The sequence below is a fragment of the Corvus hawaiiensis genome, chromosome 12 (assembly GCF_020740725.1).
Source record: "Corvus hawaiiensis isolate bCorHaw1 chromosome 12, bCorHaw1.pri.cur, whole genome shotgun sequence".
Classification (NCBI taxonomy): Eukaryota; Metazoa; Chordata; class Aves; order Passeriformes; family Corvidae; genus Corvus; species Corvus hawaiiensis.
The window spans coordinates 19,857,759-19,870,463 of NC_063224.1; the positions used below are offsets into that span (position 1 = coordinate 19,857,759).

Here is a 12,705-nt window from a genome sequence, read left to right on the forward strand (position 1 = left end):
CCACATGTGTGAGGAGCAGAAAGAATGAAAACAGCCCCCCAAACTTTACATTGCTTTGCTTTAGCTCAGGGGAAGATCCAGTTACTCCTTTAAATGCCACCTTAAGGTAATAAGTCCAGCAATAGCCAAGTCTTGCCCCAGCCCTGTTAGGAGAGTTATTTCATGAAAGGAAATAAAACAAATGACAGTTTAATCCTTTCCTGAAAGCTCTTCGGACACAGATGGCTAACTAGCCATAACAGAGACACTGTTCCTGGTGAAGTGAACAAAAAATAAATGCCTTACTGTATAATAAATAATCCCAGTCAGATGTTCTTGTTTCATTTTGTTGATAAATTGCTGCATAATCATAGGTAAAGGAAAAATAGCTCAATAATTTTAATTTGTCTTTCCTTTTCAATGCTTAAATATCATGTTAAGAAATTCTTTTAAAAATACTGTTTTGCTTGGCAAAAAACACTTTAAAAATGTCACCAAAGCAGCCTGAATCTTAGATCTATTATCTCTCTCTTTTTTTTTTCCCCTCTTTTTGATAGGCTTTTCCTTTTTCTCTTGAGGTAATGAACATTATTGAGTGGGGGTCCAGCTGAGGTTAAGAAATGAGAGAATTTCCCTCGAGGGAGGAGATGAGAGGGAAAATGAACCTCGTGACAGATGTTAGTTACATTGCTTAATGCACTACTGGAAGACGCTCAGATGCTCTGGAAATAACCTATTACAGACACCACAGGCTGCAGTGCATAGCATTAAGGTCATCCAAAACTTCCCCTTTTAAGATTTTCTCTTCCACTGTCTTAAAACTTTGCCAAATTTAATCATTTAGGCTGAACTTCTTCATGCTAGGTTTTTGCCTCTGGCTAACTTTGCTGTCATTAGTTGTTGGAAGTTTCATCTAGAGCTGTTCATGCATTTCATTGAGTAAAACTGGAGGAACTCTGCCCATAAATCCTCAAAGAGAAAGGCTCTACAAACTTGGTTTTGCAAATGGTGACCATAAAGAGACTCTGTGCATTGCAAACCTGCAGGAGCCTTTAGGAGTCCCCTTCCTGCCCTTCCCAGAAGGGTGCCCAGCCCCTGTGAGGGCTGTGGCAGGAGGAGGGCAAGCAGCCCACGGCCCCAGCAGAGCCCCTTGCAGCCCTGCAGCCTCTCTGTCTCTCTCCAGCCTTCCTTCTCCTCTCCATCCAGTCTGGTGGGATTCTGGATCCCTTCTCCCCTACACCAGCCACAGGTTCCCAGCCAGGACACTTCTCTTGGCTGGTCACTGCAATGGAAGTTGGCTACAGAGGACATACGGGGCTTTGTCTTACACCCACAACCGTAAAATTGACAATGATTTCAGAAATGCAAAAGTATCAGGGTGTGCAAAACTAGTAGGCAGGTGGGAAATGGAAATGCTCAGCCTTTCATAGTGGAAGGGACAGGATATCAACTGAGGAGTAGCTGAGTGATGGGCAGCTCATCAGAGCAGGGCTTGCACCTTCATCTCCTGTAGCACCAAACACAGCAAGACCCTTACCCCAACCAGGGCCCCTGAGCATGGCTGCAGTGTAAATATTAATACTAATGAGGCTTTTCTTCTCAGTTTGTGCACATGCTGTTTTCCAAGCCTGGCAGTGTGGGAAATGGCCTGTCCCACTTGCTGGGGCCCTCAGAAGATAGTTTTTATTTAGTGTAGTGGAGGCTGGTGTCAGCTGGAGTCAGAGGTTTGATTTTCCATCTCAGCGACTATAAATGTTTGAAGTCCCCCTTGGGAGGGAGCCCTGGGACTGGTGCATTAGTCAGAGAGCCCATTTCTGCTGAGACTCTTTTAGAAAAAAATAGACTCAGTTGAAAAGGTGAATGATTGAAGTTGCAGCTTGTGTCCATTTCGTATCTAATGGGAATCACAGAGCAAATGGAGTTCTAGATAACTGGGAAGATGTTGTGTTTAGGAGACTTGCTATTAGGAGCCATACTCCAGTCAGAGAGCAGACAGACATGGGTGTTTATTGATATGTTCAAAGAATGATGGAATCAAAGCATGGAAAGGGATTTGCTGCAATACTCCTGATATACACAAGCATAAGGAAGTCTGTCAGGGTTTTCAAGGTGCTGATGGCTCTAGGTTGGGACAGGAGGTGCTTTCAGGTTCCAGAGGCATCATGAATCCTAAGTGTTGCTGTGCTCCCAGATGCTGTCACTGAAAACAAAGGCAAACAGTTAATAGCGTGTTTGTTCCTAATCGGGGCACGAGGGAGTGCAGTCATGTTGCTGCTTGTGTGTGTCTTGCTCCAGCCCCTGCCTGCCAAAAAAATTTGAATACTTTCCTTCCTTAGTTTTCCCAAAGTTTGTGGTGTGCCAGTGGTCCCAGGTTTATTTTATAAATGAATTTGACAGTAATGATGATTAATTGGGGTATTCTGAATTGAAGCATTGGGTCAAACCTACAGATGAGCTTAAAATTCAAGTTTCATAATTATCTAGGGATAGTCAAATATTGGTCTGCCTCTGCACTTTGGACTTGGATGTGAATCAGCATGAAGAGTGTGTAGAGCTGGCAGTTTGGGTTCACCTCTCATTGCAACACAATTCCAGAGTGCTGTATCCTGGATCAAGAAGTTACAAGTCCACTGAAACTGGTGGCAGAACTCCCGTTGTCTTCAGAGGGGTGTCTGGGTTTTGTCCCAAGGATTCGTCCCAGAGGACAAAGTTTTAAAGCTGGGGCCCATAAACAATGAGAGAAGCTGAGGGTGAAGGCTTGTGAGCACAGCGTGCAGGACACACCGCAAGCCTCACTGGGCAACACTGGGGGCCACAAGAGGAAACCAACTGGAGTCCTGAGACATCTTGGTTTTATAAAAGAGCAGTACACAGGTGGTACCTAGGCCCAGGTGATAATGTAGATAAACATAATGCGATGAAATTTCCATGTGTGAGTAAGATCTGCGTTCACTAAAAGGGCGCTCAGCATTTCCTGAACTGGCTTGCAGATTGTTAAATGAGTCGCAGGAATCACCTTCTGGGACATGGCAAAAGAGACAAGGAAAGGCCAAGACAGGTTTTTTCTGAGATGTATCACTATTGACTACCATTTGTAGCTATCCTGTATGGTACAGTTGCTGGTGGAATGTTTGGAAGTGTGTTACGAAGGCCAGTTGGTTTCACGCCACATAATCACTCCCCTATTTCCTCTTGAGATGGTGATCCAAATAGTCAGACTATCCATTTTTCTTAATATTACACTTAAAAGTAAATTACAATAACTGAAGCACACTTAAAAGACCTAGAGCTCTTTCTAATTATGTCCTAACTCCTGCCACACACTTGTAAGCAGACAGCATTAATTTTTTCCTATGGGAGAGTTAAAAAAAGACCCATGTGAGAAAGTGGCATGTTTCCACTTTGGTAATAAACGTCAGTATTAGATGCTGTTATGTTCTGAATTGAAATCTCTCAACAACTGTTTTGAATAAAATCCAGATAATTTTTTTTCCAGGAAGATAGGTGCTTGTGTAAACAGTTTCTTTCCGTGTATGCAGTAGATGGTAGCCGTGATGGTAAATAACCTGAAGCAAGAGTATAGCTCTGTGCAGTGTGAAGTGCTTTACAGTGTGAATCAAGTCAATAAATGTTGGGCTCTGTAATATGATGCAGAGCTAAAGCTGTTTGTTCAGCCTTTTTTCTTGATCATTGTCACTGTGAAGCTCCCACAGGAGTTTGTTTAAGGAAGATCTAGGTAAGAAAATCATTAGTGGCTCTTAATTAATCACACAGCAAAGTAGCCTTGATGAGTGCTCACCCAGGGTCCCTGCAGGTGCTGTAGGATGTAAATGGCTGGTCCCTTCTCAGGGCTATAAAATGCCTGACTCCCAGAGGCAGAGTTCAGGACCAGCTGAATTCCTGGGTCTTGGCAGAGTTTTGTGCATGGCCAGACTACCTCCTACCTCTGTGCAGAGTGTGGAGTCCCTCCTTGCCCTGTCCTTGTCCTTCAAACATAACAAAGTGGAAAGACAGAAGCAAGAAGGCAAACTGCTGTGTAGTGTTTCCTCATGGACAGCAAGACAGAGTGAAGCAATAGGATTTATGAAAGGGTTTCAGCAGGATGAAGAGTAAAGTTGTGGACTGTTTTCCTTCAGTTAATCTGTCACCTGCCACGAGGCTCCTTTATCTTTGAGCCTGAGAAGGCCCCATTTTGTCCAGTTCATTTTAAGCACTGTATTTAAATATGTGTGTAAAAAACAACAAAACCCCATCTGCATGAATCCAAATTTCATATTTGCTCCCTCTCTTAATGTGATCCCATGAATTTCTTACATTGTTGTGTCCCATGTAGTAAGGGTCCCATGCAGAGAGCAAACAATACAGCAGTGAGAAGACAGATGCTCTGCTAATGGGAAACCAAGGAGCAGAGAGTCTGTGAGGGATTACAGGCAGCCTGGGGTAGGAATACGTTATTAGCATAGCACCCAATTCAGAAATTAAATGCCTGAAGCATTTTGGCAAAAACTCCTTATCATCCCGCTCAAAAGCTCTTAAAGCATAAAAGAGTAGGAATCTCAAGCCTAGGCTGAGCAGCCACGTTCGGTGACTTTGCAGTGCTGCAGCAGTGAAATGGAGATTTTACAGCTTCATACCATTACCGGGGCAGCAGCTGCCACACCCACTGAAATGTAACCCACTCGCTCTGCTTGCACAAACCTTCAGCAGGTTTTGAACATCCTCATCAAAGAGGCAAATGGGCCTGAATGAGATTCCAGGGTCTGTTTCCAGGAGGAAGGTTTTGTTTTGTTGAGTGCATAACAGCAGGGAAGAGCACCAGCCCCTCCTTGGGCACGGTTAGGCATGTGAGGGAGGAGCAGTGACATGTCTTTTCAGAGGCCTGACATTGCCCAAGGTAGAAAGTTTGGGTCCTGAAGCCTTTTTCAGGCAAACTATTTTCTGAATGTTTTTCTTTTGAAAATCATGATGGGAACATCAAACTTTGAAAGACCCTGGTAGACAACCAAGATTTGCTACAGGACTGAGAGCAGGCAGGAGAGATTGTTTCACATAGTACTTGGTGGGATTATCCTCCATGCATAATTGTTCATTATATGCTCCAAATTCATTGTTAATTTCTTTTAGATATATTGCATATTAGACAGAAGAGTTATAAACCCCAAGATTATCACAGGAGGATACTAACAGGCCTAAATATTCAGGACAGAAGGGGACTTGTTTTCCTCTTACATTGAAACAAAGACTCTTGGACAGGATCATTAGAGATTTCTCTTTTTTTTGTCTGTTTGATAATCAAAGTATATTGGACAGCAAACAAAAGAAAAGTTCAGTCAGCCAAGTCTTCTACTTTATTTTCACTCCTCTATTCTAATATAATTAACATATTTCTCAAGGTTTATTTAGTTTCCCAGAATCTTATTTTATATAAGTATCATTGGGGAGCTGAATTACAAAGTCTTGATTTGTGCATATAAAATGAGATTTTATTATCCTGCTAGAGAAGACAAGGACAAGGTAAATAAGGAAGGAAATGAGAAAACAGTTGAGACCAGACTAAGAAATCAGGAAAAATAATATGCCAGCTCTTCAACTTGCACTTTGTTTTCTTTGCATCCTGTTGTATCCAGTACTGTACTCCTGAGTCACAGAAGGGAGAGTAAAGGGTAACACTTCATTTTCAGCTTAGAATTTCAGAGCTGGTCTTTTAATAACAACTTCTTTCATTGTTTTTATATATGCTTAAGGAGTATCTGTAATGAATATTAGGGAGAGTTCAAAATTACGCTTCCCATTTGTTGTGGATACAGAGTGTCCATAGACTTCGGACTGTTCCCATCCACACTGAGATTGGTCTGTATTTACATAACTTTACTGCTCTGCCAACAAAATACTTCAAGAACCTGGCACAGAGGGAACCCTTATAGAGTAAGGCTAGAATTGAGCCCCACAGTGCTTAGATCCTGAATGAAATTGTACCTATGAATACCCTGGGAACAAGAACCAGAGCCGAGATTGGGCTTCTCCATGAGGGTCTTGCCTATCAGCCTGTGTCACTTCACTGCTTTACCTCCATCTGTTTTTCATGCCTTTCTGTGAATGGGGGCTGGTGTGCTCAAAAGCTCTTTTTACCCCTCCAACTCTGTCAGGAATAAAAAAGGCTCCAAGTCTGTGTAGTGAAACCTTTTCCTCTCCTGCAGTTACCTGTTCACAAGCTCTGGGGGACCAGTGCTTCTCCCAGCCAGCCATGCTGGGAGCCCACCCTGGGAGGCTCTTGGTGTGCTGAGAGACAATAAAGAGGCTGTTCTGCTTTGTCTGCAGTCTGGAGCAAGTCACAACTCCTCTCCCATTGCACACACAAGATCTGTGAACGTTGTTAATAATCGAGTGCTTCAAAGACAGACATTGACAATTTTAATTAGTATTTTAAGACTTTCAAGCTCTGCTTCTAAAATTCAAAGCTTAGTACAGTAGCCCTGTTTGAACACTCCAAATTAAGATCAAACAGTGCAAAGAAGCAGTTTACAGTAAGCTCCAGAAATGTTGAGAAAGTAATTTATTGTTTTTAGCAGCAGTGTCCACAGTACTGCCATCTTGTAGAAAACAGTGCTGCTGGGCTCTGAGGCTGTTTTCTTTTTCAGTCCAAATAGGTTTAAAACACAAGCAGACCTGAATCCAAAACCCTGATCTCACTGAACCAGGCCTTCAGTGTGTTTGGGACTGACCCTGTGACCAGGAGAGAGAAGAGTGTAGTGGTAAAGGACAGCTCCCTGAGCCCATGAAATATTTTGTCACTGCTGTTAGACTTACTGCCATTTAGCAAAGTCTTCTTAACTGGGTAATCTAGTTCTGGATGTGTTTGACTAATAACAATTCTCTTGTTAAAAACAAATCATGGTTTTAATTTAATAGGGTTAGTTATATAAAGAGTGATTTTGTGTCAGCAAAGCCTTTCTTTCTGACAAACACTATAATTTATGACAATCTAGTTAGCAATAAATGCCATTAATCTGACCACTGTCGCATTCTGTTCCTGGGGAATAATGTCCCCTCTTAATCAATAGCTGGGTGAATGCTCCTTTGCATTCCTTATCAAATGACAGCCAGATGGTGCTGGTAAATTCATTCCAGCAGGATTTTAGAATTAGGTGGGTTTGTGCTGTTGTTAATCCTCTGCTATCTGTGTCACTAGGACCTGCCCACCTGTTTCCAGTAAGCCTGGAGTTCCCAGCCCTAGGAAGCAGTCTAGCCAGAGGGTTGCTCAGCCACAGTGCAGCCAAGAAACATCCCTAGCAATGAGACCTTTTTCTGCATTAGTAAGAAGAACAAAAAAGCAAATGAAAGCAGTATCTTACAGAAACAGCCAGCTAGCACTGCCCGCCTCTGTATTTGTTCCTCAACACCCTCATCTCTTCTAGGAAAGTTTCAAAGTTTCTTGAGACTGCATGAGCTGTGTTTCTTAGGGCACAGTAAGTTTTGGCCTGTGTCAGTTGCTATGCCATCGTTTACTGACTTCTGGGCCCATCAAAGTGTCTACAAGACCTTTTTCTTCATAGTCACTTTGTTGCATAGCAACAATAATTTTGTCTCCAACCTATTGATCCAACATAACGTGTAATCCCCTCACTCCAGTGAAAAGGAAAACATATGGCAGCTCCAGGCTGGGAACCACAGGCTTTTGATGTGAGGGGACAGTTAATCCCCACTAAACCAGGGGGGAATGGAGCAAGATATAAGCTCTGTTGGGGCTTAGAGGATGCATTAGGTGCCTGAGCCAATTAACCTGTGTTCTAGGAGAAGAGTCTGGTTTACATTCATCCTCCCCTCCTCATCTTTTATCTTGTGCAACTAAAGCACATTTCAGGTGAGCTCTGCTAAAAGAGCATCACTGTGCAACACCCCCAGAAAGGTGAGCACCCCTTCCTTCTGGCAGGACGGTGCACACACAGCTCTCAGCTGAGATGGGGCTGCAGAGGGTGAGGGAGAGTTCAAGCCACTGCAAACACCAAGTTTCAAATGTACATGGCTGGAGTTGCTCACAAAGATGTCTCTTGTTTGTAGGGGGTGGTTTGGTAGGTCAGTCTGATAACCTGGATGGTTTTTCTATACCTCTAAACAGAGGACTAAAAGCAGACCTTGGCATCTGAAACAGGATCTGCTTTGGGGACAGGAGCACAAAGTTAAGGTCAGGACCACTCAGGCAGGGAACACAGAGCTTTGGTCCCAAGCAGGCAAAGCATCTCCCCACAGCCGTGCCCTTGGCACTGCAGCGTGGGCTGGCAGCTGGGGTTTGGACCATCTTGCTGAGGTACCTTACTGCTGCCCACATTGTGCAGCGAGCCCAAGCTCCTGTGAGTGCACTGCTGGATTCTCTCCTGGCTGGAAAGCTTGGTATCAACAGGGCAGCTAAATCCTTCTTGGGCCTGTCTTCATTTTTCTAGCTTGCAAATAGCACTGAGTGAAATGTAGGTCCAAAGTCTGAGGTTGCTAATTTGAGGGTTTGGGAGGTGAGTCCTATGTTATTTAAAACAACCACCAAAAGAGTCAATTCAAGCTAATTTCCAAACATCAAACACAAACTTTCCAAACAGACTTTAAAAATAAAAAATCAAACTTACAGTAATACTGCTACACTGGGAATCTCAGTGGAAATATTGCAGTGGATCAGAAGGCAAACTGGTATCTAAACATGCTGCAAGAGCCGAGCAAAGACTTCTGAGTCACTGTCTCCCAAACCTGTGTCATATACAGCACAGGCTGGAAAACAGCACAGCTTTCACCTAAAAGGTATTTCTATGGCTAGAGGAGTGTCTACTAATGATCCTTTCTTTTCTGTCATTTTAACAGTATTCAGGTTTTCAGCAAACAGCAGACAAGTGCTTTGTTTGTGGACACCTCATAATGGAAATGGTAAGAGACCTAAACTCCTAATGACGGGTAACTTGGCTTCCCTCTACTTTGGGAAGTGCACTGTGAGATGTGCTTTTCCCTACCCAGGCTGGCATTGTGTCTTCACTGCTGTCAATATAGTTTTTGAACCCGAGGCAGTAAATAAAAATACCTTCATGCTCTATTACTTCTATTAAGTACAGAAAGCTGGGCTTCTTTGCTACCTAAGAATGTGGGAGGCTGTTATTCTGCCATTTGTGAGTTAAAATAAAATAGAATTTTAGTACTAGAGGGGGAAAGTACAGCACAACTTCGTATGAGAACATGGTAAAGGAACATGGCAGGTGTGCTCTGTGAGACAGCGGATAACAAGAGCTCAGTCAAGTGGGTGGAATCTCGGCTAGAGCTGAGAGGGACACTATCAGTAGTCCTCAGGTTTGTCACCCGCTCTGTGACTTGCTTTATTTACCCTCTGTTGCTTGCTCCATGTCATTTCAAATGCATTATTGCCACTGGGATTTGTAGGGAGCCAGTAGTCAGAGTAACTTTTGTAATAAAAATCGAAGGGCTTTGGGTTGGCCAGATACTACTGGCATCATTTCAGTGGGTGAAAGTAGGAAAAGTTTTGTGTGCTCTTCCTAAGCAGAAATTCCCAAACAAAATGAAGTGGTTTGCACAATGAAGAAGGGCAGATCCCTTCATCTGTACATCTGTAGTTTATCTATTTTCCTCTTGCTTTTAAGTGTGCATGAACCTCAGTGTGCCTAAGAGAAGTAGCTGTTGTGTTGCACACACAGAGGTTCAGTTGGAGCTGGAAGGGAGACTTCACTAATGAGGATTCTGGCTCATATCCTGGCACCACTGGTTGGACAAGGATATTGTTCGTTTTAGCCCAAGAGCAAATTTCTAGAGTTGTGTCATGCTGGGAGGGGGAGGGGTATCCTGACTTGAATGCTTTGAGCTGGCCCTTAATTGCAGAATCCCAGGCAAGTGTCCATAATATCTCGCTGGTGGAGCTCAGTAGCTGGAAGCTTGGCAGGTGCTTGTCTGCCTCTCTCCCATCAGCAAGTGTGCTCTGACAAAAGGAAACAGCTCTGGGAGCTCCAGGAATTCAGCACTCCTGTTTGGCTAATTCCAGTGGGTTCCTGCCTGGGAGCGCAGCCCGGCTGTGCCGTGTGCTGGCCTGGGGCGGGGCTGGGGCTGTGCAGGGCTGGGTGAGGAGCTGCCCTGTGCTCAGTGCCTGTGGCTGCACAGCTGTGCCAGGCTGGCACCACAACGCACTCCTGCCGCAGTACCAACCCCAGCACAGGGACCCGTTGGCTCTGGCTGGGAACGGCCTTGCCAGTCAAACAGAGTCAGATACCACTCACTGAACTACAGGGCTTCATCAGAGAGGGAAAAAAAAGGTTAAATTAAATTTGCCTTTTTTTCCTATACTTTTTTCCTGTTGGTTTGATCTTTATTCACAGAATCACTATAGGGCCATGGGAGCTTGGTCTGGGGGAGATTTTTCATCTCAAGCTTCCCAGCAGCTCCAAGCTGAGCACTGTGCTAGCAGCTGCTTTTTGAAATTACCTTCCAAAGTTACTTCTTACACCCAAAATGTATGGCATTGGTCTTCTAACCTGTTGAGAGCTGCCTGAAGATGACGCTGTGTCTCGCTCTTCCCAGGGGCTTGTTCATGGGCTTGCGGCATCCTCCTTGATGTCCCAGTGCCACACTGAGTGTTACATACAAGGATGTCAGGAGGGAGGGGATCTGTTCTGTCATAGTGCAGCCAAGGCTGCATCAGACCTTTCCTTGAAACCTTTAAAATGCGGTAGGGAAGGTCAGCATGGGAAAAGCCTGGGCAGGTGCATGGATCAGTATCCAAACACATGGATAGTGATGGAATTTTATCAGAAACCGATGGGCCCCTGTGACTGAGTCAGTACCTCTGGGGGATTAGGATCCTTAGTTAATAAAGAAGCACCTCTTTATTTGTTTGTTTTGTTATTTAACTCCTTGAGTAATGACCAGTTTGGATTCTGTCTGTCACAGCCTGTTAAGTTTTATAAAGTAACTCTGTATCCCAGTAACTTGTATTTGGGATTTCCCTGGAAGTGGTCTGTGAAGCCATTTTTAATTCCCATTGGCAGTACTGGCCCTGTAGAGCTAAAACTGATGGGTTTAGCCTGATTTTCAGTTCTTGATCTTCATTGGGAGCATATTGAAACCCACTAAAAATATGGTTGATTGTTTCAAGAGGCCCCTTGCTGACAGATCTGCGGAGTGTTAATTTCATCCTGAAGTGCTTTTCTCACTGTCATTATAAAGAATGAGGGAGACACAGTAGTTTATGGGGAGAGAATATTTCATGTAATCATGCATCCACTTATTTTGTTGTTTGCCTCATAAGATCTTACAGGCCCTTGGAAAGTCCTACCATCCTGGCTGCTTCCGCTGTGTGGTCTGTAACGAGTGTTTGGATGGAGTCCCCTTCACTGTAGATGTGGAGAACAATATTTACTGTGTCAAAGACTACCATACGTGAGTACACAAATCCACTGCATGCTCAGAAAAATTACAGTAGTTAAATCATTGATGTAGTTATAGCCTTCTAATAGATAAAAAGGTCACTCCTACTTGCTCAGATGTCCCTCAGCTGCTTCTTTCATGTGTTGCATTTGTAGAGTACTTTAAGGTTTATTAAGTATTAACTAGTACTTCATGGGCCCAGTATGGCATACAGTGGGCCAAGCGGGGCTGAAAATCAAAATGTGTCAGAGGGTGTGTTTCTTGGGGGCTGTTTCTCTACTTCTTTCAGGATTATCAATACCAATTATACCAGGCCACTTCTGCAAGTGTTGGTAGGCTCTGCTGGCTGTTTCCATGAGTGGAGGTTCTGGCAGTGCTAGACATGGGTGTAAGTTTTGTTAACCGACAGAAGATGTGTAATTAACAGTTAGCGTTAAAACAATTTTAGCCTTACCTGGCAAAAGGCAGAGGTTTAGGAGACTGCTCAAAGGCAACGGGATCCTGCTCTTAGCTCGAATAAACCAGTAACTCAGTTATGCAGCAAGAGTAAATCACCCTGAATTCAACCCTGTTGGTGCCAATCTGACCGTGTTACAAGGACACAGTGAGTGTTGGCCCAGTGATTTTCATTAAATGCAGCTGTGGACCATAAGCCCAGTTGTGTATTTAGCTGTAGATCCTGGCCACAATCAGCCCCTCTCCTGTTCAGCATGGTTATGTCTTCCTGATGTCAGAGAGTGACAGTCAGGAAGCTGCTTTGCAGTCAATCATCTTAAATAAGGAGCTGCTTTGCAGTCAAGCATCAAGGCTCTGGAAGAATTTGAATGGTTTTATAAATAAAGGAAGGAAAGAAAAAGGGCGTATGCAGGAAGAGGGGTGGATTCACTATGCCTCAAGGTTGGGAAGACCTAAACAATAAAGCTGGGGTAGATCAGCCTTTCCCAAATCTCCTTTTCATTGAATATCATCTAACAATTAGAGGTGTTTCAAATCCTGTGGATCTCCATTTTTCTAAAAACAAGGCATGATTAGAATGACTCTCTTGGTTCTAGTTTTTGAAGAAGCTTTAAATGTGATTGGAACACTTTCTTTTTGCACCCTAGGGTTTTTGCACCAAAATGTGCTTCCTGTAACCAGCCGATCCTCCCAGCACAGGTAGGTGTTAATATGCACTGACTCTTAGGGAAAACAGCTGTTGGCATATGGGCACTTCCTGAAAACACACTAAATGCTTTTCCTTCCTCTCTCAGAATCTGTACTATGTGAGATACTAAATTAAACGCAGTTCAGCAGTTAAAGGCACTCCCAAACATTCCCAGAGGC

General features: G+C 43.8%; 1 protein-coding gene and 1 long non-coding RNA gene across 8 annotated transcripts in view; one reads left to right on the top strand and one right to left on the bottom strand.

Annotated features, from left to right (window-relative positions):
* LOC125332100 (WT1 interacting protein) overlaps positions 1–12,705 on the top strand; it is an 84,567-nt gene that overhangs the window by 63,421 nt on the left and 8,441 nt on the right. For all 4 annotated transcript variants that reach the window (XM_048316719.1, XM_048316721.1, XM_048316722.1 and 1 more), the window contains 3 exons: positions 8,824–8,886; positions 11,264–11,394; positions 12,486–12,537. In XM_048316719.1, coding sequence (XP_048172676.1) covers positions 8,824–8,886; positions 11,264–11,394; positions 12,486–12,537 — 246 coding nt within the window. The remainder of the gene's footprint in view (positions 1–8,823; positions 8,887–11,263; positions 11,395–12,485; positions 12,538–12,705) is intronic.
* Positions 1,961–12,705, bottom strand: part of LOC125332103 — a 51,010-nt gene continuing 40,265 nt past the window's right edge. For all 4 annotated transcript variants that reach the window (XR_007206359.1, XR_007206361.1, XR_007206362.1 and 1 more), the window contains one exon: positions 1,961–2,179. This is a non-coding gene — a long non-coding RNA (uncharacterized LOC125332103). The remainder of the gene's footprint in view (positions 2,180–12,705) is intronic.